This window comes from Myxocyprinus asiaticus, chromosome 25, assembly GCF_019703515.2.
Source record: "Myxocyprinus asiaticus isolate MX2 ecotype Aquarium Trade chromosome 25, UBuf_Myxa_2, whole genome shotgun sequence".
NCBI classification, from domain to species: Eukaryota; Metazoa; Chordata; class Actinopteri; order Cypriniformes; family Catostomidae; genus Myxocyprinus; species Myxocyprinus asiaticus.
This window is the reverse complement of record NC_059368.1, coordinates 39,606,837-39,633,363: the sequence shown is the minus strand read 5'-3', so window position 1 is coordinate 39,633,363 and position 26,527 is coordinate 39,606,837. Positions and strand designations below refer to the sequence as shown.

General features: G+C 38.0%; 2 protein-coding genes across 3 annotated transcripts in view; both read right to left on the bottom strand.

Annotated features, from left to right (window-relative positions):
• Positions 1-2,846: 2,846 nt before the first annotated feature.
• LOC127415835 (isthmin-2-like) lies at positions 2,847-15,566 on the bottom strand. Its single transcript, XM_051654818.1, has 6 exons — positions 15,195-15,566; positions 11,148-11,390; positions 10,082-10,406; positions 6,606-6,746; positions 6,450-6,518; positions 2,847-5,559 (listed from the first exon to the last, which is right to left on the bottom strand). Exons 1-6 carry the CDS (start codon positions 15,327-15,329, stop codon positions 5,042-5,044), a joined length of 1,431 nt encoding a protein of 476 aa, XP_051510778.1. The 5' UTR covers positions 15,330-15,566; the 3' UTR covers positions 2,847-5,041.
• Positions 15,567-17,314: 1,748 nt separating this feature from the next.
• Positions 17,315-26,527, bottom strand: part of LOC127415820 (serine palmitoyltransferase 2-like) — a 52,547-nt gene continuing 43,334 nt past the window's right edge. For both annotated transcript variants that reach the window (XM_051654795.1, XM_051654796.1), the window contains exons 10-12: positions 22,778-22,913; positions 22,485-22,614; positions 17,315-20,432 (exon numbers count right to left, since the gene is read on the bottom strand). In XM_051654795.1, coding sequence (XP_051510755.1) covers positions 20,316-20,432; positions 22,485-22,614; positions 22,778-22,913 — 383 coding nt within the window. In that variant the 3' untranslated portion in view covers positions 17,315-20,315. The remainder of the gene's footprint in view (positions 20,433-22,484; positions 22,615-22,777; positions 22,914-26,527) is intronic.

Sequence of the window (26,527 nt, the reverse complement as noted above, 5' to 3'; positions counted from 1 at the left end):
GTTCCCTCGAACGCAAATCTCAAAAACATCCTGTGATGGCGTAGAATTTGGATATGAAAGTACGCATCCTTCAGATCTATTGATGCAAACCAGTCATGTGGGCGTACATGCAATAAGATCCGTTTCTGAGTAATCATTTTGAATGGGCGCTTTATAAGTGCGTGATTTAAATGTCTCAGATCCAGGATCGGCTGAAGCCCGCTGTCTTTATTTGGAACAAGAAAATAACGGCTTTAAAACCCTTTTTGTGCTTGACAATTTGGCACAATCTCTGTCGCGTTTTTCACGATGAGACTGTGTATTTCGGCTCGTAACACTGCCGCGTCTTCAGACGAAACCGTGGAAGACAGAACGCCGTTGAAACGGGGTGGCCAGTGTGCAAATTGGATCGTATAACCTTGTTCGATTGTTTTTGCACCCATTCTGAAATCCATGTTAATTCTCGACATTGCATCCGCATAATGGGACAGAGGGCAATTTGGTTTGCTCACTGTATGATATGATGCGATGCTCACTGTAGGAAAGCGGTAGCGCATAATGTGTGTGCATTGAAGAGGAAAAAGGGGCTCCTTATTGAGAATGTGTGAGCATCTCGTGCATTTGCAACGAATGCTGTATTCTTTTGTGCACTTATTGCATTTTTTATTGCATTTATTTGAGTGCAAGACACAGAAACAACATGAACAATATTGTGAACAACAATATTCCTTTCCCGACAAACAATAGTGGGGAGATGAGGAACAGTGTTTTGTGTCTCCAATCGAGCCTTTTTTGGAGCAGACCCGGAGGGAACCGCCGGCTCTGCTTTCCACTTCAAAGGGTTGTGCCCATCAGGAGCACTTTTGAGGCAGCAGGTATGGGGCTTTTAGTTGGGTGCTGGCTCGAAACAGAGCAAGGGCAAACCGGCTGTGATATACTCCGTTTGGGAATAAAGTCTCTCATAGCCTGTGACTGCTGCTGAATCGCGATGTAATGCACAGCAAACCTATTTACAGAGCCGCCAAAGAGGCTGGCTGGAGACACTGGAGCATCCAAAAAAGTGGCTTTTTCCTTATCACTCATTTCTGTGAGGGTCAGCCATATACGTCGATCCAGAACTGCCAGGTTGACCATGGACTTGCCGATGGCCTGCGCAGTGACTTTCGTGGCATGCAGCGCTAAGTTTGTAGTGGTGCGGAGGTCTTTGAATATATCTGGATCGAAGTCTTGCTCGTCCATTTGCCTGAGGAGCTTGGCTTGAAATTCCTGTAGCACCGCCATTGTGTGGAGTGCTGATCCAGCTTGTTCTGCTGCTGAGTAAGCTTTACCCACCAGTGCGGATGTTTGTTGACACGGTTTGGAAGGATGTATAGGGCGTGATTTCCACTACCTTTTACTATCTGGGCAGAGGTGTGCCGCTACTGCCTCCTCAACAGGGGGTTAATTGGGCATAACCGTTTTCTTCCCTGTGATTCTCATTAAAGAGGATGGCATCACTGCGTGAGCGCGCTGTATAAGGTCGCGTGCCAGGACTTGGATAGTTCGTTATGAACTTCGGGGAAGAATGGGGCAGATTTGTGGGATGCTGCCGTTTGACGGCGTCCGGACTGCTGGAACCATTCATCGAGGCGAGACTGTTCAGGTTCCTCTGGGGAGACAACTCAAGGTGAAGCTCTTCGACCGCCCTTGTAAGGACACGGTGCATCTCCCTGTCAGTGGCGCATGCACGTTCCTTGCCCTCGCTGGGGGAAGGGGCGGCAACATCATCCACTGACCACTCACCTGATGCAGCGAGAGACATAATGGCATCGTCATTATTATCCTCAGCGTCAGAACCGCTGCACGAGACGAGGCCGCCTGCTCTTTCAGAAGGCCGGAGCTTGTCTCACACATAGCGTACCGAAAACATGCGCTTCGGAGAGATTGAGGGGCTCGCGGGGCGTGTGCCACCACAAGGACCATCTCAAAGTCATCCTGCTCGACCTCGCGGCCCCATCCGTGCTTCCTTGTTTGAATCCTCAGGTATCACAGAAGAGGCGGGTGGGAGGGCACGTGAGGCTGAATCGTCCCTCAGAAGGAGGGTGATTCATGAGCGAAGCGTCTTGAAATGCATGCCCTCACAGTGAGGGCAGTCTGTCTCCATGAGCTGACTTTGCGTGGGCGCAGTCCAGACAGTAAACACAGCTCTCATGCTGATCAGAAGGCGGGATGTGTCTCTTGCACAAGGAACACTTACAGAACGATGTCTTTGACATGTAAGTGACTCTTTTAGATATATAAATATATAAATTAATATATATTTATATCACAAAGTATACAATACACAATATACAATTGCTTTGTAAGGATACACAAATCCTGCCGAAGCGCTGCGGGGAATCAGGATGCTGAGGCCCGTTCACCAGTGAAGTGTCAATCAGCGAGGCGATGTGATGTTCGCCGGAACACTGCAGGGGAGCGGAAAGTTTTCCCATGAAGATTCCGCCCACTGACTCGTGTATATCGATGGCGAAGGTAGAGGGCTTCTAGACAAGAGATGATCGCTGTCTTGAAGGAAGAAATTCTGAGGAAATGGTGTTTGTGCACCTGTTTTTATAGCGGACAGTTTCGTGCCAAAACAGGCGGGGCTCAAACACCATAGCCGATATTAGAATATTGCCGTTATTGTAGAGAGGTTTCAACAAGGTCGTGTATAAAGGCACTCCCTTATGCGTAGCTACGCAATGTCAAGTGTACTGAGTCGTAAGGGAACCCCACTGCCTCCACCTTCTAGCAACTGGCTTCTGGTCTTAACCAACATTTGTTGTCATTGACATACTATATGTACATATAAAGACAAACAAGCAAAAAGCTTTTTTAAACCCATCTTTGTATTTGTTTTAATAGAATTTGCAACTTGCAAAATCAACATAGAACATCAAGTAATTTTGTAGCTGTTAAAGAGATGTGACACAATTTCCCTTTTTAAGTTAGTGTCCACCATATGAATGGTTGATCAGTTCAAAGCATCAGCAAACGTGTGATAAAAATACAATAAATACTGTACAATCACATGCCTACACACTAATTCAGAAAATTACTGTACATTTTCATTAATATAACAATGACCATGGGAGGTAATCCATTCACAACAGTAACACCACAAATACAGATAACATTGCTTTATCACACAGATATACATTTGAATAAATGTTAAATAAAGTGCCAGCCATAGCATGTGCATACACAGTCTGCATACTCATGAAAAGAATATTTTCAAATAAGAGGTCTTGAGCAAGTATAGCTCCCCTGCAACCGTTCCCAACAATGCATGAGAAACAACAGCAATAACAACACAGCAAATGCACATTCGCAACAATGTGTCAAAAAAGCACATTAGCATTATATAAGTACCACACTGTAACAATGTAAATTCTTAAAGTTATATTCCATGTTCAGTACAAGTTAAGCTTAATTCACAGCATTTGCGACATAACGTTGGTTACAACAAAAATGTATTTCGACTTGAAAAATCTGGGTTTAAGTAAGGCACTTACAGTGGAAGTGAATGGGGTCAATCCGTGTATGCTAAAATACTCACTATTTCAAAAGTATAGCTACAAGACGTAAAAAAAGAAAAAAGAAAAATCATTTTAACATGATTTTAGTGTGATATAATAGCTTACTAACCTTTTCTGTTAAGTTATACACAATTTTACAACTTTGTTGCCATAGTGATGTAATGCCGAACATGCTAAAACCCTAAAACGACAGTAAAATAGACAATTTAAACAACTTTACAGCTAAAATAATACAATAGTTTTAAAAGAAGAATTCATGTGTGCTTTTATAAAATTATAAGCTTCACATTTCTGCCTTTAAACCCTTTCAAAAATTGGCCCAACCACTTCCATGGCAAGTGTCTCACTGTAACCTCGATTATTATTAAAAGGAGGGACAAGTCGAAATAATTTTTTGTTGTAATCAACATTATGCCACAAATTTTGTCAATTGAGTTTAACTAGTATTGAATCAGAAATACTTTAATGTTCTAATATTCCATTTTTAATATTCCATTTACCTCTGCCTGCTAGTTTGCTATCTGAAATTACAGACTCCATCGAAACTCTATTAAAGAGCTAAATGAACATTGATTGTTATGAAGAGATTTCCCCTGAGTTGGCAGTGAAAATGTGCCCATTCACTCTCAGACATACTCATAAGTCTCTAGGGGACACCTTCATGAAGGGGCTTTGGGAGACTAGTAAAACAAGAAAAACAGTACTAGTTTGTTTATTGGTGTTATTGGTCTTTGAGTAGATTAAATTAGGTGAGATTAAGTGTTTGTGATATGTGATATTTGTTGAAATGTTACACAGAAGGTGCCAGACAAATTTACCTACTGTATTTTTAGATTCTTTGCGCTCACACATGGACATTACTGAAAATCTCAGAAACTGTTGCAAAATGGCTGTACACAAATACTTTCTTCAAGTTTAGAAAGCTATACAGTACATGCCACAAAATAATCAGAATTAGTTTGATCATATTTAATTAATGTTCCTCAGCCTGGAATTCCAGCCACCTCGATACATTTCTTGCAGCTTGGTTGGATTTAGCTTCCAAAAACTATTTAAATTGATATTGATTTGTCACATTTTTACAGAAATAGCAGCACTGATATCAAAGTAAATATGTGGTTGCAAAAACAAAAACAAAAAACAAAAACAAAGGCTTGTATGAAACATGCTTTACAGCTACTAAATCATTTTTTATCAATTTTTGGATACACAAATAGTGCTTTTACATCAGTCAAATGTCAAAAGAGTGCAGACTGGAAACCATTTTTAAACCATTAGCCACAAAAACTCCTCAACATTAGATAAGTAGCTAATTGGCAAGAAGCCATGCTTTGCAAACACAGTAATAGTAGTGCGTCCCATGAGACAAGACTGGTTTTATACTGCACACCTATCCGGCTGGCAAAGAAACTGTTTTTTATTATTATAATTTTTTTTTATAAGGTTATGTTGAGCACCATAGCAGGACGTAAGGGTCAGAGAAGGGACAGTAGTTTGGTGCCTCAATATTCTCTGGCTTCCTCTAATTCATTCATGAAGATGTCCTGGTGGGGGTTCTCTGTACAATGCAGGCCATTATTGGGTGGACGGACAGCATGGAACCTGCTCCAGTCTCCTTTGCACAGTATCCAGGGCAGGACATCCACCTTGAAATGCAGCTCTGGGGAGAACTCTGTGCTTATTAGATTGGGGGTGCCTGCCCCCTTGCCTCTTGTAATTAGCTGACCATGGTCGTCATAGCAGCAATGCTGGGCAGCCAGTGTGGTGCCATCTCGCGAGAGAGTGGAGCGCAAGCAGTTCTGCGCAGAGGGCTTGTAGGTGTCCAAGCGTTCTTTTGGGCCACTTGCATCCCTCCATTGGAAGGTCCGGTCGTGTCTCGCATCTAGCAGGTTGACAATGTTGTCCAAGGCTTCTGATGGATAGGTACAGGGGCAGCTGGGTAATTCTGTCAAGACATGCTGCAGGTAACGCTGAAGAAACTCACTCTTGCAGTTCAACCACTTCTCACAGCTATCAACATCTGCAGAACAAACACACCCAAATAGATCGTACATTTGCCAAATTAACTATAGGCTGATTTGACAGCATGTCATTTGCCTAATAAAGGTTTAACCCTCCTGTTATGGTGGGGTAAAAAAAACAAAAACAAAAAAATCTTAAAAATGTATATTCATTTTGTATTTGGTCAAAATGCATTTGGTTTCTCCACAATAATGAATAAATGAATAAGGGAAAAAATATAAAATTTTTATGATTTTATGATTTATATTACAGTAATGCAGTGTCAGGGTGTTTTGGGTGGTTACTAAGGATATTGCTAGGGTGTTACAAGGGCATTACTAAATGGTTGCTTGATGGTTACTTACTGTCCCATTAAAAAGAGACCATTGCCAAGTCTCTAGATATCCTGATCCCTAGATATATTTGGGGACATTTTCAATTTAATTCTATGGGATTTTTCACTCATTTTGCAGAAATTTATTTTCTGAAATTAAACCTTTTAAAATTAAAACCAGAAGAAAATATTAATTAAGGTCTATGTAGTAGATAAAGAAAACCCAGCTATTTAAATGTGAGAAGGTGAACTATGTATACAGTATTACAATTAGGGCTGCCAAAGTTAAAGTATAAACTTATTAGATTAATTAAATATGTCAAGTTTTTCATGACATTTGATTGATTTGACATTACAACTGCTTCAGTCTGTTCTGTATGATGATCATTTGATTTCATTTATCATGAAATAATAGACCTTCTTAGTGGCTTAATCGTTTAGAAATTGATGACTATTTTCAAACAGTTTTTCTGAACATGCCCACTGTCTTCCTTTGGTCTGTCAAACACATAGTCAATTAATTAATTGAATCTATTGACAGCTCCAATTGCAATAAACCTAAAACTAGTACTTACCCATGCCAAAAGGTTCTGTACCATTCTCCATCTCAAATGGAAAGACATCGCCCACACTGTTCAAATCATCTGAAAAATAAATACATTTCATAAATGGCTTTCAATTAGAAAAATAGAGATACATTCCTGAGTGCAGTAAACATAAGTCAAACTAACCTGGGCATGGGACGAGGTTACAGCTTCGGGTCTCAGTAGATGTGCAGAAATCTCCACAGGAGCGTGAGCGGGTCTGGTTGCCATTGCCACAGGTGACACTACAGGGAGTCCATGCACTCCATTCCTCCTCCTCTTTCTCTTCTGACAGGACAGGAATGATACATTAAAACATTTATAGCAAGCCCCACTACTGCTATTGCTCAAAATTTTGGTGCAACCTCGTCCTACATGTTTATGCTACAGACATGATGAATGACACCTCAAATCATGTTGTTTGTTAAGGAGAGGTATGCTATCAGTCTTCTTAGTGATCAGACTTACAATTTTTGCTTGGTAGATGATGAAAAAAGGTGGGAAAAAATCAAACAGACTGAAGAAGAGACCTGAACTATATCTTGGGACCAGAATATCAGGGACTTGAGGGTGGGCTATTTTGACTTGGGTCAGTAAACAGCCACCTAGCAACCACTCAAAACACCCATATAATCACATAGCTGAAAAACACTAAGTGAACTTTAGCAACTGCATAGCAACACCCTAGCATCCACCCACAACACCCTAGCACAAACACCACTCGCATTTTCTTCAAAAAATGCAAAACAATCTAGTTATGCTAGCTCTCACAACAAACCTAATGGCTGCAAGCTGAAAGAGATTCATACCAGGCCTACTGTATGGGTGGTACAGCAGATTATGAATTAAAAGAAGGACAACATACTGTATGTGCTCACCCTCTTGTTCTGCATTACAGAGCGTAGATTAGAGACTGACATCTTTGAATATTTGACTTAAATTTGGGTGGAGTGTTAACGATATTGCACACACACTGATTACAGACAGACTAGTGGATGATGAAAAGGAGGCATATGCTTAGCGAATACTCTAACTGGCTTTGTACAACTCCCAGATTAAGAAACCCACAACAGCCACAGGGTTAGTCTTAAAATAGGGGTTAAAGCAGAAATGACCAGAGAAAGGGATTTCTGCCCTATCAAACTGAACAGATCTGAATGTTGAAAGATGATCTTCCAATCAAGGAGGCCTATAATACTTAAAGAAAACTATATGTTACTATTTCCATTCATCTCAATGGCAGTTGCTCAGCTGGCACATGACTCCCTGTTAATATGCAACATATAGGCTGCCATGGCTCATGGACTGTCAATTTCAGGAACAGTTTTTCATGTGATGAACCATATGTCAGTGGCAGCTGGGAAAAAGGGTGATGCTGCGAGCCAATTCCTGAACCCCTGCTTTCAATGCACAGAGGGCTCTATTTTCATACCTGAGTTAGGCATAGCACTATGTGCGCTACGTCTTATCAAATTTTTGTGAGAGCACACTGGAATTTTTGTGCATAGGCAATGCACAAATTGGCATGGTGGGAATGTTCACGTTATCTGTGGGCATATGCACGCAAACAGTGGGTGTATTCACAAAAATAAACGAGAGGTCCATTTAAATGAAGTTCAGCAGTCCAATTGCTATTTTTGTGAGAAATAAGTCATTGCGCTTAAACGTCTGAGAACCATGTCTATTCTCAGCACAAAGTCTAAACTCAGTATGTGCATTTACAGGTGGGTGATTCCACCAGCATGTGCTACTGAAAAATGTGCATCAACGTGCATGCTCTGCAATTACAGTGAAACAATAAAGTATGTCCCTGACAATTGCAGTTAATACATGATGTTATGCAGTGAGCATTTTAATTTTAAACTAATCTGATATAAGTTTTTCTTTTTATTTCATTCTGAATCATCCTCTTACCAGTCATAAAAAAAAAAAAACTTTAAACTTCGCCTTATTAAGTATTTTCCTTCACTAGTCAGTAGGTATTGCATCCTTTTTCCTCTCGATTGTTCAGGGCACCAAACTGTAAGAACATAAATCTGCACCTATGCATACAGTCCATTTACACTAACTATCAATGTCTTACGAATGTCTGTCTTCATTTATTGCTTGGGCTGTGTGCACACGATTTTGCCAACCCACTTAGGCCTAGACTTAGCACATGCTTGCACAAAAATACCAAAACTTCATGGCCATGCCCACTTTTCACATATGACAAATCACATAGCACTGAGCTTGGAACGCAGTGGTCTTAAAATATAGCCCAGACAGTGATGGGTAAACAAGCGGTCATTTGCTCTAGCATGTTCTATGTATCTCCTAAATCAATGGAATTTGACTCAAAATCCCAATTAAAAACATTTACTGTTTTACAACTACAAAATATGTTGGTCAGGAATATGGTATGGTGGATAATGCACATGCTTTGACATGTTGCATGGTGGCTTGTGTGCGGGTGAACTGAGTTTGAATCTAGCTGGGGTCATTTTCAGATTCTACCCTCCCACTTTTTCCTATTGTTTCCTGGCACTTCTATCCTGTCCCATTTCAGGCAAAAAGTCTATACTACTTTTTTTTTTTTTTTTTCAGAAAATGTGTTAAAGTTTAAGTCTTAAATTCTTAAAGTCTGCAATCTTGTGGGAGCAAAATTTCCCTTACATAAAAAAACTCTACAGTCATGATGTTGTCAACTATGTTCTCTTCACCTCCAAGTCATACAATATGAATGGGTAAGCATGAGAGCTGGTCCTAACAAGACTAGATTAAGGCCAACCTTAATCTCTGGATTAAGGACTCAATCACTGTGTCTTTCCTTGACCACTCCAATTAAACTCCCCATCCCATTTCATTCTTGTCAGCAATGGACTGAACAGCTACAACGCAAAGTGTTCTATTCCCACCATGATACAGACAACAGCCTGGAGAGAAAGACAAAAAAACAACAGAGCATAATGTTATGCATGGCCTTGAAAAGCCTAGAATTCTTGAACAGGCTTAAAAGACTCAGCCGCTGTGGGCTGGAAAAGTGTGTTGAGGTGGAGGGGGAAGGGGGGTGCAGAGTCCGAGGCCCATCCCACGGGATATAATCGAATGCCCCCTCTCACTCTATTTTCCCGGTCTGCACTCTAATTGAACACAAGCATTGGCTTATTTGTCCAAGAGAACACGCTGCCATTAGTGAGCGGATCGGGCCCATCTTCAAACAGCGGCCTTCTATGCCGAGTTGGACCAGTGTCTACTTCAAAGGTCCGGCGCTCACAAATACCCCGCCGGCTGCGTGCTTGGTCAGAATCAATGCTGTGAAACAGCCAGCTCAATGTACTCCTCCACCCCAACCTCTACATCTCTCAATTCCTTCAGCCACTCTACAAATAACCTTTATCTGACAGTTCACACTTCAGCTGTCTTAAATGGAGTAAATTCCTCCAGCTATACACCCTCTTGTCTCTCATCCTTGACATCATAGACCATCTGTGGATTGTACATCTTGTTGCAAAGTTCCGGTTGTGCAAATTCTGGTCTCTTGTAGCTAAAGACAGTTGCATGTGCTCTATTCCAATATGAAAGGCTTACAACTTCTGCATTAAGGAAACTGCAGTAAGAGGGATTCTGATAGCAATGCTCACCATAACGGCTTTGAGCAGGATTCCACCCCTGAGTCAATGGAGCTTCCCAATCGCCACCCTCCACGCCCAACCCACTAGGCAGTGGCTCCCCGCTGTCATACTCCAGTGTGTAGTCATCCTCTTCCTCCACTGCTTGGCCTGTGCCATCCTCGTCTAAATCTGCATCTGTGTAACCCCAGAACAACGGCCAAAACAGCTTCTTCCCGCCCAGCCAGTCTACTGTAGAGGAAGGAGAGGAGGAAGATGTGGGCCAGTCATTGTTCCATTCTTTAATCAGGTCCATCTCCACTTCCACGGGAGGGTCATCCAACACCTCTATGGTCACCTACAACCAATGATGCAAAGTAAGTACACAGAGAATTAAATCAATATGGGAGAAAACTTTGGATGTAATCTGAAGAACTTTCACTACACAGCTAATGAAGGAAATGAAGACAAATCTTGCTGTATGAGTATTGTCACACTTCCAGGCTTGAGAACAGTTAGTGACGGAGTCTCTCCAGTGAGTCACTCATAGCGAGTCTCTCAATTTGTGCTCAGGCTCAATATCAAATCAAGAAGAATTACTTCCTCCTCATCTCAAAATGAGATTACTTATTATACTTAATTACATCCCATCAGGAGTGATGACTCACTCTGGATGCTGCTGAAATCCATTTAGGCCAATGTCAGGATTAGACAGGATTAGACATTAGCTTCAGAGAGGAGGAACCCATAATGCCTTATTACATCTGGCCTTGCATAAAATGTCTGGACTCATGCAAAAGTTCTTGCTCTGTAGGTATTTAATAAGACTGAGAATTTGAAGTAGAGATAGAGACAGACAACACAAGCATTATATCCTAAAGCTTCTGAAAAGACCAGAATTGTTTTGGACGATGGTCCCCAAAATGGGATGCTGGTGTCCCCACCGGACTTCTTTGTTAATTTAACCAACAAGACTATCTTGGTCAGCCAGACCAGACCAGCACTAACTAGCATAAACCAGACAGGGTTGAGAAGGTCTTTTCAGCAGGGTTCACAAGAGATGTCTGACAACTTGAGATATGCACTCTTGTACTCTCACCTGAATGTTTGGGTTTTGGGAGCTGATGTCCGCATTTGCCAGGTCTGGGAAGTTGTTGAAGTCTAGGATAAAGGGTTTGGATTCTTCTTTGGGCTCAGGCTGAGGAAGAACACCTGAAGAGCGATGCTGCGGCCACTTGTGTTGGTGATGATGTGAGTCTGCTAAATTACTCTGGACCTGGTTCTGCTGGTGCAGGAGATTATGGTCATGGCTGATGTCTCTCAAAGCTGTCTGAGGATGTACCTGAAAAACAAACATAAAGTGCAACAATAAATGCTAACTGTACATTGCATGGCAGCATTTTGGTTCAAGGTTACCTTCACTTGTCAAAGAGATGTTAATGACCAAAAAACAAATATTGTGTTGATTTACTGTATGTCATGCATATGGTGATCTCTTGATGTATGCATAATGGATACAATATAATTTATATTTTCTACCTCAACCAGTTGCTTAAAAGCAAGTTACATGTAGCATGTAGTTTTATGTGATCTAGTTTTTGTATCAGTTGAACCAGACACATTTGCTGTTGTTCTAAAAACCCACCCCTGGCCTCTGATATCATTGGTTTTTGGTTTGAGACCAGTAGTATTGAGGTGCCATTAAAAAAAAGTGATTTTTCCAACCCAGAACCACCTTTTCTTTGGTGGAAACACATGAAATGGTTCTTGAATTGGCTCTGGCACCCACATCAGCATCGTGTTGTTGGAAAAGAGGAGCATCTATATACACTACCGGTCAAAAGTTTTGAAACACTCATTCTTTATTATATTTTTTTTCTTCACATTTTAGAATAATAGTGAAGTCATCAAAACTATGGAATAACATAAATGGAACTATGGGAATTATGTTGTGACTAAACAAAATCCAAAATAAATCAAAACTGTGTTATATTTTAGCATCTTCAAAGTAGTCACCCTTTGCCTAGAATATGCAGACATGTACTCCTGACATTTTCTCAACCAACTTCTTGAGGTATCACCCTGGGATGCTTTTTAAACAGTATTGAAGGAGTTCTTATCTGTGTTTGGCACTTATTGGCTGCTTTTCTTTATTATTTGGTCCAAGTCATCAATTTCAAAAACTTTTTTTTGTTTTTAATTAAATTTTAGTTTTATAATGAAATAAATTAATATGGTGGCACATTGATATTTTTGTCTACAAAACTAATTTCACTTTCCTTCCTGAATCTGTAGTTTAAGTCTTGGCAAGAGAGGCCTGGTGCAAGACTAGTTGCTGTTTCCCAAACTAAGGCTCTGAACAAAGACAAACAGACTGAGAATTTAATTTCATACATGTTCATAATGGAAACAAAATCTCTCGTAACATCCCTTACTTCTGTCCAAGGCCATCTCATTCTCTGTCCCTGGTCTGGACTCTCTCTGCATTGTTAATACATTATAAAATTGGCCCCTTCTCCTGGTGGAATGTGGCGAGTCCTGCCAGTGGGCTTTCTCAACATCACAAACATATGGCATGAATTCCAGAATCTGAAACAAAGACTTATGTGCTAGCGAAAAACATCTGATTCACACACAGCCTCCATTGAGCTCTCTGGTGAGACACATGCATCAGATCAGCTCACACATTTTATGTTGGTGCATGGGGAGAGCAGCCGACAGTGCAGCCTAGATTTAAGTGACCTCCAATATCAAAGTCCCAGGACCATGCCATTTTCAAACCAGTGAAGAAAAACAATAAACAAAGACCCCCCATTCCCTCTCCCTTTGATGACCCTCGCCCCACATGTAAAAACAAAAGAGACATTTAGATATACAAAAACGAGTAGCAGGACCTTAGGTTAGACGTGGCCCCCTTGGACACACACACAGGATAAAGGAGACCAGATTGCAGGAAATTCCACATTAACACAGAAGAGGGGCTAAAAAAATTATAATTGAAGAGCTGATCTATGACCTTGTGAGAGTGAGGGAAATTGAGTGCACCTTCTTTTACCAGTATTATGTAAGGCCTCACTATTGTACTGCTGTACTGTATGGAGTCCCTCCTCTGTCCTCCCCTTATCATGGTCAAATAATGAAAAAAGTGTAAATCTGTTGGTCCATAAGCAACCTAAAAATAATTCTCAACAATTCTTACCCTTTTCTCAGTCACTGGTGAACCACATATGAAATGCTTTTGGAAGTCCTCATGACGGAGTGACTGAAGATTTGGGGAACAGGACAAGATGAAACGTTTTACCCGGGAGGTTAGCCAAGTTCATTCCACATTATATATTACTTTAACTCGTGCCCATTTACACAACGACCCATGGCACATAAGCTAAATGTAGGTTTAACATTGATGGTCATCAACAAACCAAGTCCATTAGGTTGTGGAACAGCCTGTCCTTGAAAATTAATTTCTCCAAATTGTTACAGGGAGACTGACAACTGATACTTGAAGAGTGGATACTTGTAGAAATATCAGCATTAAGTTCTGGGGTTTTTTTTGTTGTTGTTTTTTGTAAACCTTTGCATCATTACCTTGTGCACAAGTGAACCTTCAACCCTGTTACTTTTCTGAAGCAATAGTTTTATCCCAACCAGTGTTGGGGAGAAACTAACTAAACAGCGATGCAAATAACTGAAAATGTTTCAGTAGTGTGAAAGAAGCTCAGCTATTTTTAAAATAGTGTAGTTTTTACAGTAACCAGCTACATTTTCCAACGAGCACTATACCAAGTGAGTAATCATACGCAATCACCTAAACCGTACACTCTCTCACACATGTAGCGCTGGGGTATCCAAATCACTTAACTGAATCGGTTCTTTCAGACATTTCACATAAATTAACTGGTTAAAATAAACGATTCACTTGTATTTAGTATTTGGAACTCGTTCGCTGGGAACTCATGTGGACAGTTCATGTAAATGAACTACAGTAGTTCACATATATGATTAATTTACTTGAGCCACTGTGCAGCCCTTAAACAGATTTTATATTAAATATGTTAACTAAATATTTAGTTAATTGCTGCTCTTTATCTCTATAATAGATAAAATAAAGGTATATGTTCAGTTTTAGATTGTCACCCTTATTTGTTTAATGTCACCCTAATTAAATGTATAACTATCAGGTAATATTATTTAACTCTTAAGTCAGAACTGCAAACTATTTAAAAAGATTTTCTTCTTTAAATAGCTTCAATGTAGTTAGCAGTTTTTGTTAGTAGCTTGTAATGTAACTAATCCTGTCTGTAATGTAGTTTCACTATTTAAATAGCTTGTTGCTTGAGAAGGTACAGTTTCAAAGTAGCTTCCCCAACACCGATTTCAACACACAGTGGGGTCCAAGTCTGAGACCACATTGAAAATCAGGGATTTATAATCCCAGTTAAACCTGGAAATAAATAGAATGTTTTACAATTTTGAAAAATGTGAAACAAAGAAATATTATGGGATAAAATGAAGGAGAAATGATTCAAGAATCTGCATAATTTCTAGGTAACTATTTAAATGTAAGCAAATTTGTGATATTGATGTAAACTCCTTTGTACAAAAGGTCATATTTCCTTGATGCTCTTTGGAACGTTCTCAAATCATGCTGGATAACATGGATCATCAAGTTTTGCACAAACTAGTGGAGTCCATGCTATGTTCATGTAGTTTTTAAAGCAAAAGTTTTGCCAAATTCTAAGTCATTCTAAAATTTTACTGATAATATAATTTGTTCTGAAAATGTAATGTATTAAAGTTTGTAACATATTAAATGATATAAATACTAAAAATAAGCATTTTCACTCACTGTGTCTCTCTGTAGGCTACATTGCTGTTTAAAAATTTAGTTTGAAATGGCACAATGTTAATATTAACACTTAAATACATTCTTTGTCTGAGAGAAAGTGTAAAATCACAAACTTACTTTAAAAATAACCTTTTAAAATGGATATGGCACCCATTTCATACAATGACCCACTTGCACTCTTTGGTCTGTTTGCGCATTTGGATCTTCCAGTGAGTAAGCTACCCACTGCATATTATACGGTGCATATATGGGCAACCTGTATATGGGATGCATCAAAGAGGCATTACAACAAGGACTCACCTCTACGGAAACTCCGTGTCTGAATCTAGTGTTTGCGCTCTGGTGATGTCTCGTAGGGAAGCTGGTTGCTCGCTCTATCCAAACAGCCAGCAGCACGCTTACAAGCAGCCGAACACTTTTACGCGCTCTCGACATTTTGCGCAGTTGCGTATCTGTCCAGTAAACACCCCTTAAATATTCTCAGTCCTGGATATACAATACTTGTTTAGGAAGCTCTGCAGATTTGCCTACCGGTGAAGATTTTTTGCAATGCGCAATTTTTCATCTTCATCCAAACTTCATCAAAACTCGCACAGGTGTGAACATTTTATAATCCTTGCAAAAACACTCGAAATGTCACTCGAAACACCTTGGTCCGTTGTGTCTGTTCATGTGGACTGATCGGATCTCTGTTTAAGTATTCCAGCTCTACTTACGCATTGCTCTTCTGTGCGCACTGATGCACCTTCATTGAACTGTTTCAAACTTTCTTCTGCGTTGGCGTTTTCTTTAAGATGAGCACAAAGTCATTGTCATTGGCGGTCCATTACCCCTATGGTAAATGAAAGTATCTCAGATAATGAAATGGACAGCAAGATGCGCTTGAGCTCATAAGCTGCGTGCTTAATAACGCATCACTGGCAACATGGCTGGTGGTCTGATCTCCATAGGGTCAGTCTATGCCGTGGGAGGAGTAGGATCACTGATACTTTATTCTCACATCATGTAGTGAAAAAGACAGTGATATACGTGACAGGTTCCATTTCCAGTGCGGGAAGAAAAAAATAAATACATAAATACAACAACAACACACTCTTGTCCTTGTGATGCATTGTTAAAATAAATCATACATCCTTAACAAATGCAAACATTCTTTCAACTTTATCCATTATAAAAGTACTGTTGTGGAACCTTGGTAGTTGGTACAGTGATGGCATCACATGATAATACCATTGTAATTTTGGGTACATTTGGGTAGTGTTACCAGACAATAAAATTTTATGAGAAATAGGATCAATATACGTTATTACCATAATTATGCTCTCAAAACAAAAAACTAAACAAAAAACAAGAGTAAATCGGTGAATCTCAAACCAGTCAATAACAATATCGTGTTTAAAAAAAAAGAAACTATGTTTTTGCTAAAGATGAATAGCTACCTTTAATGTATTATGTAAATAAATAATAATAATAATAATAAAGCCATTAATCATTGTGTTAATGATGTAATATCAGTAATTTTTTAATGGTCCTAAAATAAGATTAATTTTCTCCTTAGATTTTGGGGTAAAATGTGTCAAAATGTTTTCATGAGAGGCACCTAAATTTGCAAAGTTACATATCAGTTAGAAAACAAGATTGAATGTGTTTTTTGCTTCAGGACTGAGCACAGGGACACAGACAGAGGATTTTAATTATGTCGTTAAAGGGATAGTTCGTCCAAAAATAAAGACTCTCATCATTTACTCACTCTCATGCCATCCAAGATGTGTATGACTATCTTTCTTCTGCTGAACACAAACAGATTTTTAGAAGAACATCTCAGCTGGTCCATGCAATGCAAGTGAATGGTGACCAAAACTATGAAGCTTAAAAAAGCACATAAAGGCAGCATAAAAGTGATCCACAAGACTCCAGCGGTTCAATCAATGTCTTCAGAAGCGATTTGATAGGCATGGATGAGAAACAGATAAATCCTTGTTTACTACCAATCTCCACTTTTACTTCAACAGTCTTCTTTTGTTTTTGGCGATTTGCATTCTTTGTGCATATCGCCACCTACTGGACAGGTAGGTAAAAAAAGAACTTAAATATTGATGTTTCTCACCCACACCTATATTGCTAAATGATGAAAGAATTTTCACTTTGAGAAAGTTAGTGATAACAACTAGGGATACATTTAAAGTTAATTTATTTATTTGGTAAGTAACCATGTAATAAAACACTACTATTTGTAGTAGATGTTTTACAGTTTTTAGGAATACCTGATTCTGATTGGTCACTTTTGCCATTCTGATGTCAAATATCTTTGTTGCGACCTATAAACTGGCATCAGATTTCCTACATAGCCAAGCTATTTTTATGTCTCTCGTATTGCTAAATGCTTTTTTTGAACTCCGATATAAAATAATTTAAACCCAAATCAACATCATGTCCATTTATTTATTTGATAAGTAGCTGCGTATTACAGCAAAATAAACTCCTTCAAGGCTTTGCAACAGATGTGTCATGGGTTTGTTCTGCATAAACAAGCAGACTGTACTTTCTTTATTCCACCATTGTCTGTTACACAAGTCTAAATCTGTGAGTGTCAAGTAAAAGGTTTAATCTCACAATTTTATGGACAGTTTCCCTCAATAGAGCAAACTGAGCTGTGAGGTTTTTAAGAAAGCTCTAAAGTAGTTATTTATAAAGGTTACTTTAACCACGGCAATGAACAGCAACTGGAACCTGCTGAAAGCTCTTACGATACCATTCTTATCTAATTACTATGACATACATTTAACTTGTCTCATAGACATGAAATAAAACAACTGTTTTCTTTGACACTTCCAGTTCTTATATTATTTAATTATCTGTTAAAACAAATGATTAAACAACCACATTCAGTGAATGCCACGATTTCTTATGCAAGTACACAGAGGAAAATTGTGATAGAGCGTGTGTATTTGCTGAAAGTAAAAACTGAAAACGAGTAAGAGACAAACAAACACATTGTGGAATGCCCTTTGGTTTCACAGTCGAATGCAGCTCGGTTGCTTTACTTGTATCTGTAGAGGCTGATGCATATAGCCTGTGTCAACGTCATATCTGCATCTCTTAACAGTCATCAGTAGCTCTGAGGTCATATAGTCCCGTGCATTCAGAGACATATATAGAGCTGCCTGTCCGATTAAGAACAAGACTTCAGAAAACAAAGAAGATAAAAAACAGAAAAAACAAAAATTTACATCCGTCATTCGTAAGCCACACCATCATACATACAGACATAACGGAGTACTTCATTTCACATCAGTGACCCGTATTTAGCATTTCTGTGAGGAACACAAGATAAGTATTCTTAAAAATAGATAACATTACTTTAACTCTCAACATAAAAATAGAAAGTCAAAAGCAGCTATATAACAATAAAAAGGCAACATGAACATCTATTCGCTGCAGTCTGTAAGCAACAGACAGAAATAATAAAATGTGAAACATGTCAGACTATGTCTGTTTAAAATTATGCAAAGGCATGAAAGATTTCTTGGCTAAGACACCATACACTTAAGACGAAATTGTCAGATATGTGAATTGTCAGTGAGTAACAGATATTAAAGTAAGTCAAATCAAATTAAGATACAGAACATATGATCAACACTGACAACTGTAAATCATTTCCCATAACAATAAAGCTGTAAAAAGGTTATCAATATTCCTCAAGGCCATGGAGACATTGATAACATGTATACAATGAAATCGGGATTTTGAAAAGATTTGCTATGAAGTTTTGTGGACCTACACAAAGCTAGTATTTGACAATTGAAATGCAAATATACTATATATATGTGTATTAATAAATATCTCTGTCAATCTTTTGATAGATATACATATTTTTATGAATATTAATGCTCTAATTTACTGCTGAACAATAATACATTTTCTCCATAAGTATATTTCTCATTAAAAGCTCATTCTCAACAGAACACAACTTTGTCTTGAACTGTGGAAAAGATTGGACTGCCTGAAACAAAATACTAATGTATCGAGTTAGTCTTCCCCCCCACCCCCCTCAAAAAAAGGTATAGTTCACTAATAAATGAAAATTCTGCCATTATTCACTCATCCTCATGTGGTTCCAAACTGTACTATTTTCTTTCGTTATTGGAATGAAAAAAGAAGATACTTTTAGTTCATACGGCTCTTTTCCAAACAATGACAGTTCATAAAAAAAAAGCATCATAAAAGTAGTCAATATGATTTTGTGCTATATTCTAAGTTTTCTGAAGCCACTTGATGTCTTTGTGTGAGGAACAAGTCAAAATTTAAGGCATTATTCACTAATAATCTTCCCCTCCGATGATTCAAATCTCATTTGCGCTAATGTTCAATTAAAAAATGATGCCTTCAGATGCGTAATGCCAGGTTGTACAAGGACAGTAGGGGTGTAAAGATTCACTCATCTCACGATTTGGTTCGCAAAACTGAACTCACGGTTTGGTTTAGTTCACAATTCTTTAAACTGAGCCTAAATCAAGAAAGTTACGATTTTTAAGAAAGTTTTATTATTATTATTATTATTACTTTAAAGACACATGCAAAACAGTTCCTTTCCTTTAAAATGTAGCTAAAAGTACTGTTTTTAAAAGTGCTGAATGATCCATCAGAGATGTAGTGGAACTAAAAACATTGTATGTATTGGATAGAAAAGACGCTAAAATAATAATAATAAAAAAGTCCAATCTCCACGATGCCCATCGTCACATTTTAGAACCACGATGTATCGTGCCACGATAAACCGTTACACCCCTAAAGGACAGCAAAGCCATTGTGGGTTGGTTTGAAAATGACATTTAAGAGCTATTTTGTGATGAATTTCGTTAGTTCCTCACACCAAGCTAACGTATGGCATCCGACGACTTGGAATATATTGCACAAGTCATATGGACTACTGTGATGGTGCTTTATTGTCCTTTTTGAATCTTGACTGGAAAAATCATTGTCCTCTTTTGTTGTATGAAAAAGAGAAGTCTGAAGATTCTTCAAAAACTTCCCTTTCGTTTTCCATTGATGAAAGAAAGTCATTGCATATTCTTTGAACGACATGTGGGTGAATAAATTATGAAATTTAATTTTTGGGTGAACTGTTCCTTTAAATTTTATTCTGTGTCATACAGGAATAAAAACACAGAGATATGAAGTTTCAATTACTGTTGATATTGCACAATGAAATGAATGTTGGCTTCTGACCACAGGGGTAAGACTTGAAATGTGGTCAATCGGTGGGCTACAATCAGTATAAGCCCACAGAAATTAATAACCATGAAAACGACAAATAATTTAAACAAACAAAACAGACGAACAAGAAGAACATGTTGCTCTGGGGTGGAAAGCCTAGGTGGAAGATAGATGCAGTCAGTCTGTCAGGAGGGCTGGAAAGTGCTAGTCCTGATGACTCTCAAGGTATGAAAAATAGTCAGTCTCATCGCTCCTGAGCCTGTTGTTTCGTGAGTATTTCAGCTGAAGTAGATCCCCCACTTCACTGATGGCGTTTAAAGCCTGAGAGAGTAAAGGAGAGATGCTGGGATTATTACTGCCTGAACAAATGTTTGCTTAATGTTTATGTACTCTGGCTGACTGTGAGGTGAGTCACAGTTTCAGTGACTCGTAGATGAACGTCTGTAGGAACACTGATTATCGATCTCTGTGCTTGATGTGATTTAAAGACAGCAGTGGGTTGGGTCAGGACAGATCTTACATAAAAATACCATGTAACCATTGCTTCTCCCTTAGAGCTAGATAGGTGAAGTTACCCAAGAACTAGTCTGAAAGATGTAATAAAATAAAACTCACTCACTCTGCTTCTACAGCTGATGTTACTTAGTCATATTACTATACACGGAACAATACCACTTGAGCGCTATTTTGCTTTTAATCTTTCACAAATTTTCTTCTCTCTTTCTCCCTGTTACCTTTGTTGATTTTTAGGTGAGTCTTACAAAGAAATCTACATGTCAAATATCACCCTAAAATCTAAAGTAAAAAAAAAACGATTTAATGAAATATAATGAAAATCATAAAAACATCAGTGCTATCACAGTCAAATACTAACATTTATAATGTATAAATGCAATCGTACCTTACAAATGTACTGTATCTTTTAATTAATATATATTTTTTCACATTTCATGAGAATGAGATGTTGCTTATTTCTTTTGCATCACGGTAATGTCAATGCATATATAAAATGAGAATAATGTTTTTTAATATTAGTACTGTAAAATTTACTGAATAAAATTTAAAAGTTTATTTATTTTTCATTTTGTTAAAGGGATAGTTCACCCAAAAATGAAAATTCTCTCATTATTTACTCACTCATGATATCCCAGGTGTGTATGACTTTCTTCACCAGAACAAATTTGAAGAAAAATAGAAAAATATCTTAGCTCAGTAGGTCCTTAAAATGCAAGTGAATGGAGATTTCTCTTTTGAAGCTCCAAAAATCACAGACGGTCAGCATAAACGTCATCCATACGACACCAGCTGTTAAATTAATGTCTTCTAAAGCGACACGATCACTTTTGGTGTGGAAAAGATCAATATTTAAGTCCTTTTTTTTCAACTCTAAATCATGCTTCCATTCTGCAGTGGTATGCGCGTTTGATGCAATTGCATTGGCAATTGAAACACGTGAGAACTGATGCATATGTGTCACAGCCGGAAGAGCAGTGCTGTTTACAAGTGAGGAGGAGGAACGCTGTGCATTAGCTTGGTTATTTTTGGTTTAGATCTGTATTTATCTGTTTCTTTACTCATAATGGTGCATTTGTGTGCTCATCCTGGATGTCTCAACTGTAAGATTACTTCTGTATCATGGCAACGGAATATGTCACATGACAGACCGCTTGGACTCCACTCTCTCGGAAGCATTCAATTATAGTTAAAAAGTACTGAAATATTGAACTTTTTTAGCACCAAAAGTGATCATATCACTTTAGAAGACATTAATTTAAGCGCTGGAGTTGTATCGATAATGTTTATGCTGACTGTCAAAAGAGAAATCTCCATTCACTTGCATTTTAAGGACCTACTGAGCTAAGATATTTTTATAGTTTTTCTTCAAATGTGTTCTGCTGAAGATAGAAAGTCATACACACATGAGATATCATGAGGGTGAGTAAATAATGAGAGAATTTTCATTTTTGGGTGAACTATCCCTTTAATAATAATTCGATTTTTGACAATGACATTGAGATTTTTCTTGTATTACAGTAAATAGAATACATTTTTTCACATTATGTAAAATAACAATGACAATGAAATTTTACAGAGGAGTCATTCCAGAGGAGAAAGCTATTACATTTTAATGAAAAATTATATATATATATAAAAAACTTTTTATTTTCTTTAGAAACACATGAATAATGCACAAAAACACCATGGACATTTATATGAGACATCCTTAATTGAAATATACAGTATATACTGTACATCTGTAAGTTGCCTTGGACAAAAGCATTGCTAAATGATTACAAATTAATTAAATACAATAATATTGAACACAAATATAAATGCAGAGAGTTAATAGGTTTAAGGATAACTGTTACTCACTGTGTCAAGCATCTCTCTGGTGTGGGCAGCAGAGATACAGAAACGTGCTCGGGACTCAATGATGGGTGTGGCGGGAAACCCAACCACCACTGTACCAATGTTCCTCTTCAACATCTCCCGCCCGAACGCTCTGAACAGCAAACATACAAACAATAAATAAATAAAATACCATCAGACAGCGTCTTGAAGTCTGAATCAATTAAATTTTCTTTAAAAACAAAAAGACAACCATCTAGCTAACATTTCAGCACATACAATATCCATGATTCATTCAAACAAAAAGAGACACTGACCCGATTTTAGCTGGCATATAAAGCATCAAGGGTACAACAGGGGAGTCATTGTTCCCGTAAATGATAAAGCCCATCTCGTGGAGTCTCCTGCGAAAGTAGGTTGTGTTTTCTGACAACTGACGAAGTCTTTCCTGACCTGCATAAAAGCGAAAATACATAGCGTCATCTGCATGAGAGACAAGTTTCTGACACTTTCCAAAAGCAAATATGTGTGAAATCTTACTATTTATTAATTCATGAAATTCTTATACTAGATCAAATAGTAGTATAAGCCAGTGGTTCTCAACTGGTGGGTCACGACCCAAAAATGAGTAACAGGCCTGCTCTGATAGTCAGGGTGGAGATTAGATTGGAGTTTATAAATTCAAACCAAATCACATGAACTGATGCCTTGAAGACAGCATCTCACAGAGAAGGAAAGCTTTGCCCCTCTTTCTCTCGCAATAAAGCCTCACAAGGGCTTGAAGAGTTTCCAGATGTGGTGCGTGTGTGTTCGAGGTATAGATGCGGCTTTAAAAACGAATGCACTGCTAAATCAGTCGAGACTGAAAGTTTGGTGCACAATCAGACAGTCAGCAGAGATTAAATTATAATGTGTAACCAATTGCTGAGTCAACAAGGTTAGATTTTAAATGCTGTAAATGTTCATGCAGTTCTAGGAATTCAAAGATTCACTATGCAAGTATGTGAACGCAAACACTTCTGGCTGTGCAAGTTCGATTTCTCATGCATTTGCATTTTGAAATGTTTCCAAAAGGTTTGACGGTGTTATAAAGTGATTCTCACAAACCTGCCAAGAAAATGCCCTGGTCCTATTTAAAAAATAATAAAGAAATTATATTTTGCATATTGAAAATGAAGCCTACTTTAGGGCCTTTAAGATTTTTTACATGTGACATTACTTTCATGGCAGTTACGGACATTTTACTTCCCAATTTTCATTACTGCAATGGAAAAAATGATGGTCATTATGATATTTTCATAACCATAATTATGTAAAAAATGATATAGTACTCCCTTGGTACTGCCTTTATTTTTATGTAATTGTTTTTGCTGATTTTAATAAAACAAAAAAAGATTGTACAACAGATTTTGTGACTGTAATAAAGTAAAACTGTTATAGTAATGAGAATCAATATTGAAAACAACGGGAACAGTAAAAGTAAAATGTCCGAACAGTAATGAGAATTGGGAGGTTAAATGTGCTTAGGTTTTCTAAAATAATGTCACAATGCCAAAAATGTGCAAAAAATGAAGCATACACATCTAACGGCACAAAGCACAATATGGGTGCCCGACCAAAAATTAAAATTGAATATAAAAAAAAATCTCTTTATTTTTTTGTTTTGTTGATACCATGGCAAAAATTGCAATGGTTCAAAATATTAAAAAACATTTTTTTTCATTTGATTTGATTTGGTTAAAAATGACCAAGACAGGGGGCCTGGGTAGCTCAGCGAGTATTGACGCTGACTGTCGCGAGTTCAAATCCAGGGTGTGCTGAGAGTGACTCCAGCCAGGTCTCCTAAGCAACCAAATTGGCCCGGTTGCTAGGGAGGGTAGAGTCACATGGGGTAACCTCCTCATGGTCACGATTAGTGGTTCTCGCTCTCAATGGGGCACGTAGTAAGTTGTGCGTGGATCGCGAAAAGTAGCATGAGCCTCCACATGCTGTGAGTCTCTGCGGTGTCATGCACAACGAGCCTCGTGATAAGATGCGTGGGTCTCAGAAGCGGAGGCAATTGTACCCGCGCCACCACAAGGACCTACTAAGTAGTGAGAAATTGGGCATTACAAATTGGGGAGAAAAGGGGATAAAAAAAGAAAATAAAAATGACCAGGACATCTTGACACATTTTATTGACATATGGCGTTAGCGCAAATGGTCTTGTTCTACAGTCAGTTTCCTCTTTCAGGTCAACTACTATTATGGCTAAGCAACGAAATGCACCTTACTGAGCAAGTTAAAGTTACCTAAACAGTTGCATGTCTATAGCTAGTTATCTGAATATTATTACACTGCTCTCAGTTTGCAGTCTATTCTGATTGGTCAATGGCGCCATCTAGTGGTCTGATATTTCTCAGTAACAACAGCACATCCATGTAACAGACTGCTTATTGGGAATTGTGAGCCATCGTTCTAATAGCTTAGCCTATGTTTAAAAGCTTAAACTTATTTTTGTGATACATTTTGCATGAATTTCTTTACAAAATAATTTTTTTTTTGTTTTGGATCAGACGGAATAGGGCAGGAAAAGCAGTCAACAGCATACATGTGAACTTCTTCAATACTGCTTAAAAAGCACCTGTTCTCTCAGTGTGCAGAGCTGTGATTGCGACAAAGGGTGGCTACTTTGAAGAAGATAAAATGCGTGTTTAAAATGTTTTGCTCACTACATAATTCACATCCCCATGCATTTGTGTTATTTTGATTACTGTGATAATTTTACTATTGTTTTAAAATGTAATAAAGAATGAGTAGGTGTGTCTAAACGTTTGAATTTTGATTGATAGTGTACATTATACATTTTTAATTTTAGACACCTGCAATCTTTATATTCCGTTTTGTCAACCTGTTTTGCAGCATAGAGGGAACTTTAAAGAGAAACTGTGGTTGTTCAATGGTATGATTAAAAAAAAAAAAAGATCTTGATCATTTGTTTTACGATCTCCACACATACACTTACAGAAAAAGTACAGATTACAAGAATCAAAATACCTGTTATATTATAAATCACATTTACAACTCATAATTTCCAAATTGAGGTTAAGGTGAGCACATAAATGGAATATAAATATGTTGAGAGCACAGACCAGCAGAACAAGTAGCAGAACAAATAAATTAGTTACAATAATTTTCAGCTTTCTCTGAGCAATCGCCTTCTCTCTGTAAACTGATGCTGCCATCGTGTGGCTCTTTTTGAAAATACACTTCACAGAGGAATTTTGGACACATGAGCTCCAAATATTACACTCATTTGATTAGAAATGACAGTAAAAATATTATGTATAGCTAGAAGCAATTCCAAAGTTGAGTTTACCTCAATAAATGACCAGCACTGAATATGATGACACTGATTCTTGAGACATACCTTGTAACTTTAACTTTCATTTGTTTGAATTTTCATTTAATTTCAAAATTTGATTTCAAAATAGCAAATTCAGAGATGAACACTAGAATGAACTTCAAATTAATCATTTATAAAATCAGGAAATTTACACACACACATGTTGGTGCAGCTATCATTATGAGGACTCTCCATAGATATAATGATTTTTTTATTGTACAAACTATAGATTCTATCCCCTAACCCTATCCCTAAACCTAACCCTCACAAAAAACTTTCTGCATTTTTACATTTTCAATAAAACATCGTTTAGTATGTTTTTAAGCTATTTAAATTATGGGGACACTAGAAATGTCCTCATAAACCACATTTATTGCATAATACCCTTGTAATTACCAGTTTGTAACCTAAAAAAAAGTCCACGTAAACCACTTAACCGTCCACGTAAACCACATACACTAAGTTAACTGTGCCTTTAAGCAGCTTGGAAAATTCCAGAAAATGATGTTAAGCCTTTAGGCCAGGGGTCGGGAACCTATGGCTCGCAAGCCACAAGTGGCCCTTTGTTAAAAATCAAGTGGCTCATCAGGTGTCTCACCATTCACCAACACATGATCGTTTAAACCTTTCTAGAGATAATTTTTCAACAGAAAGTGTGGGTGCGATTGCAAAGCTTGAAGTC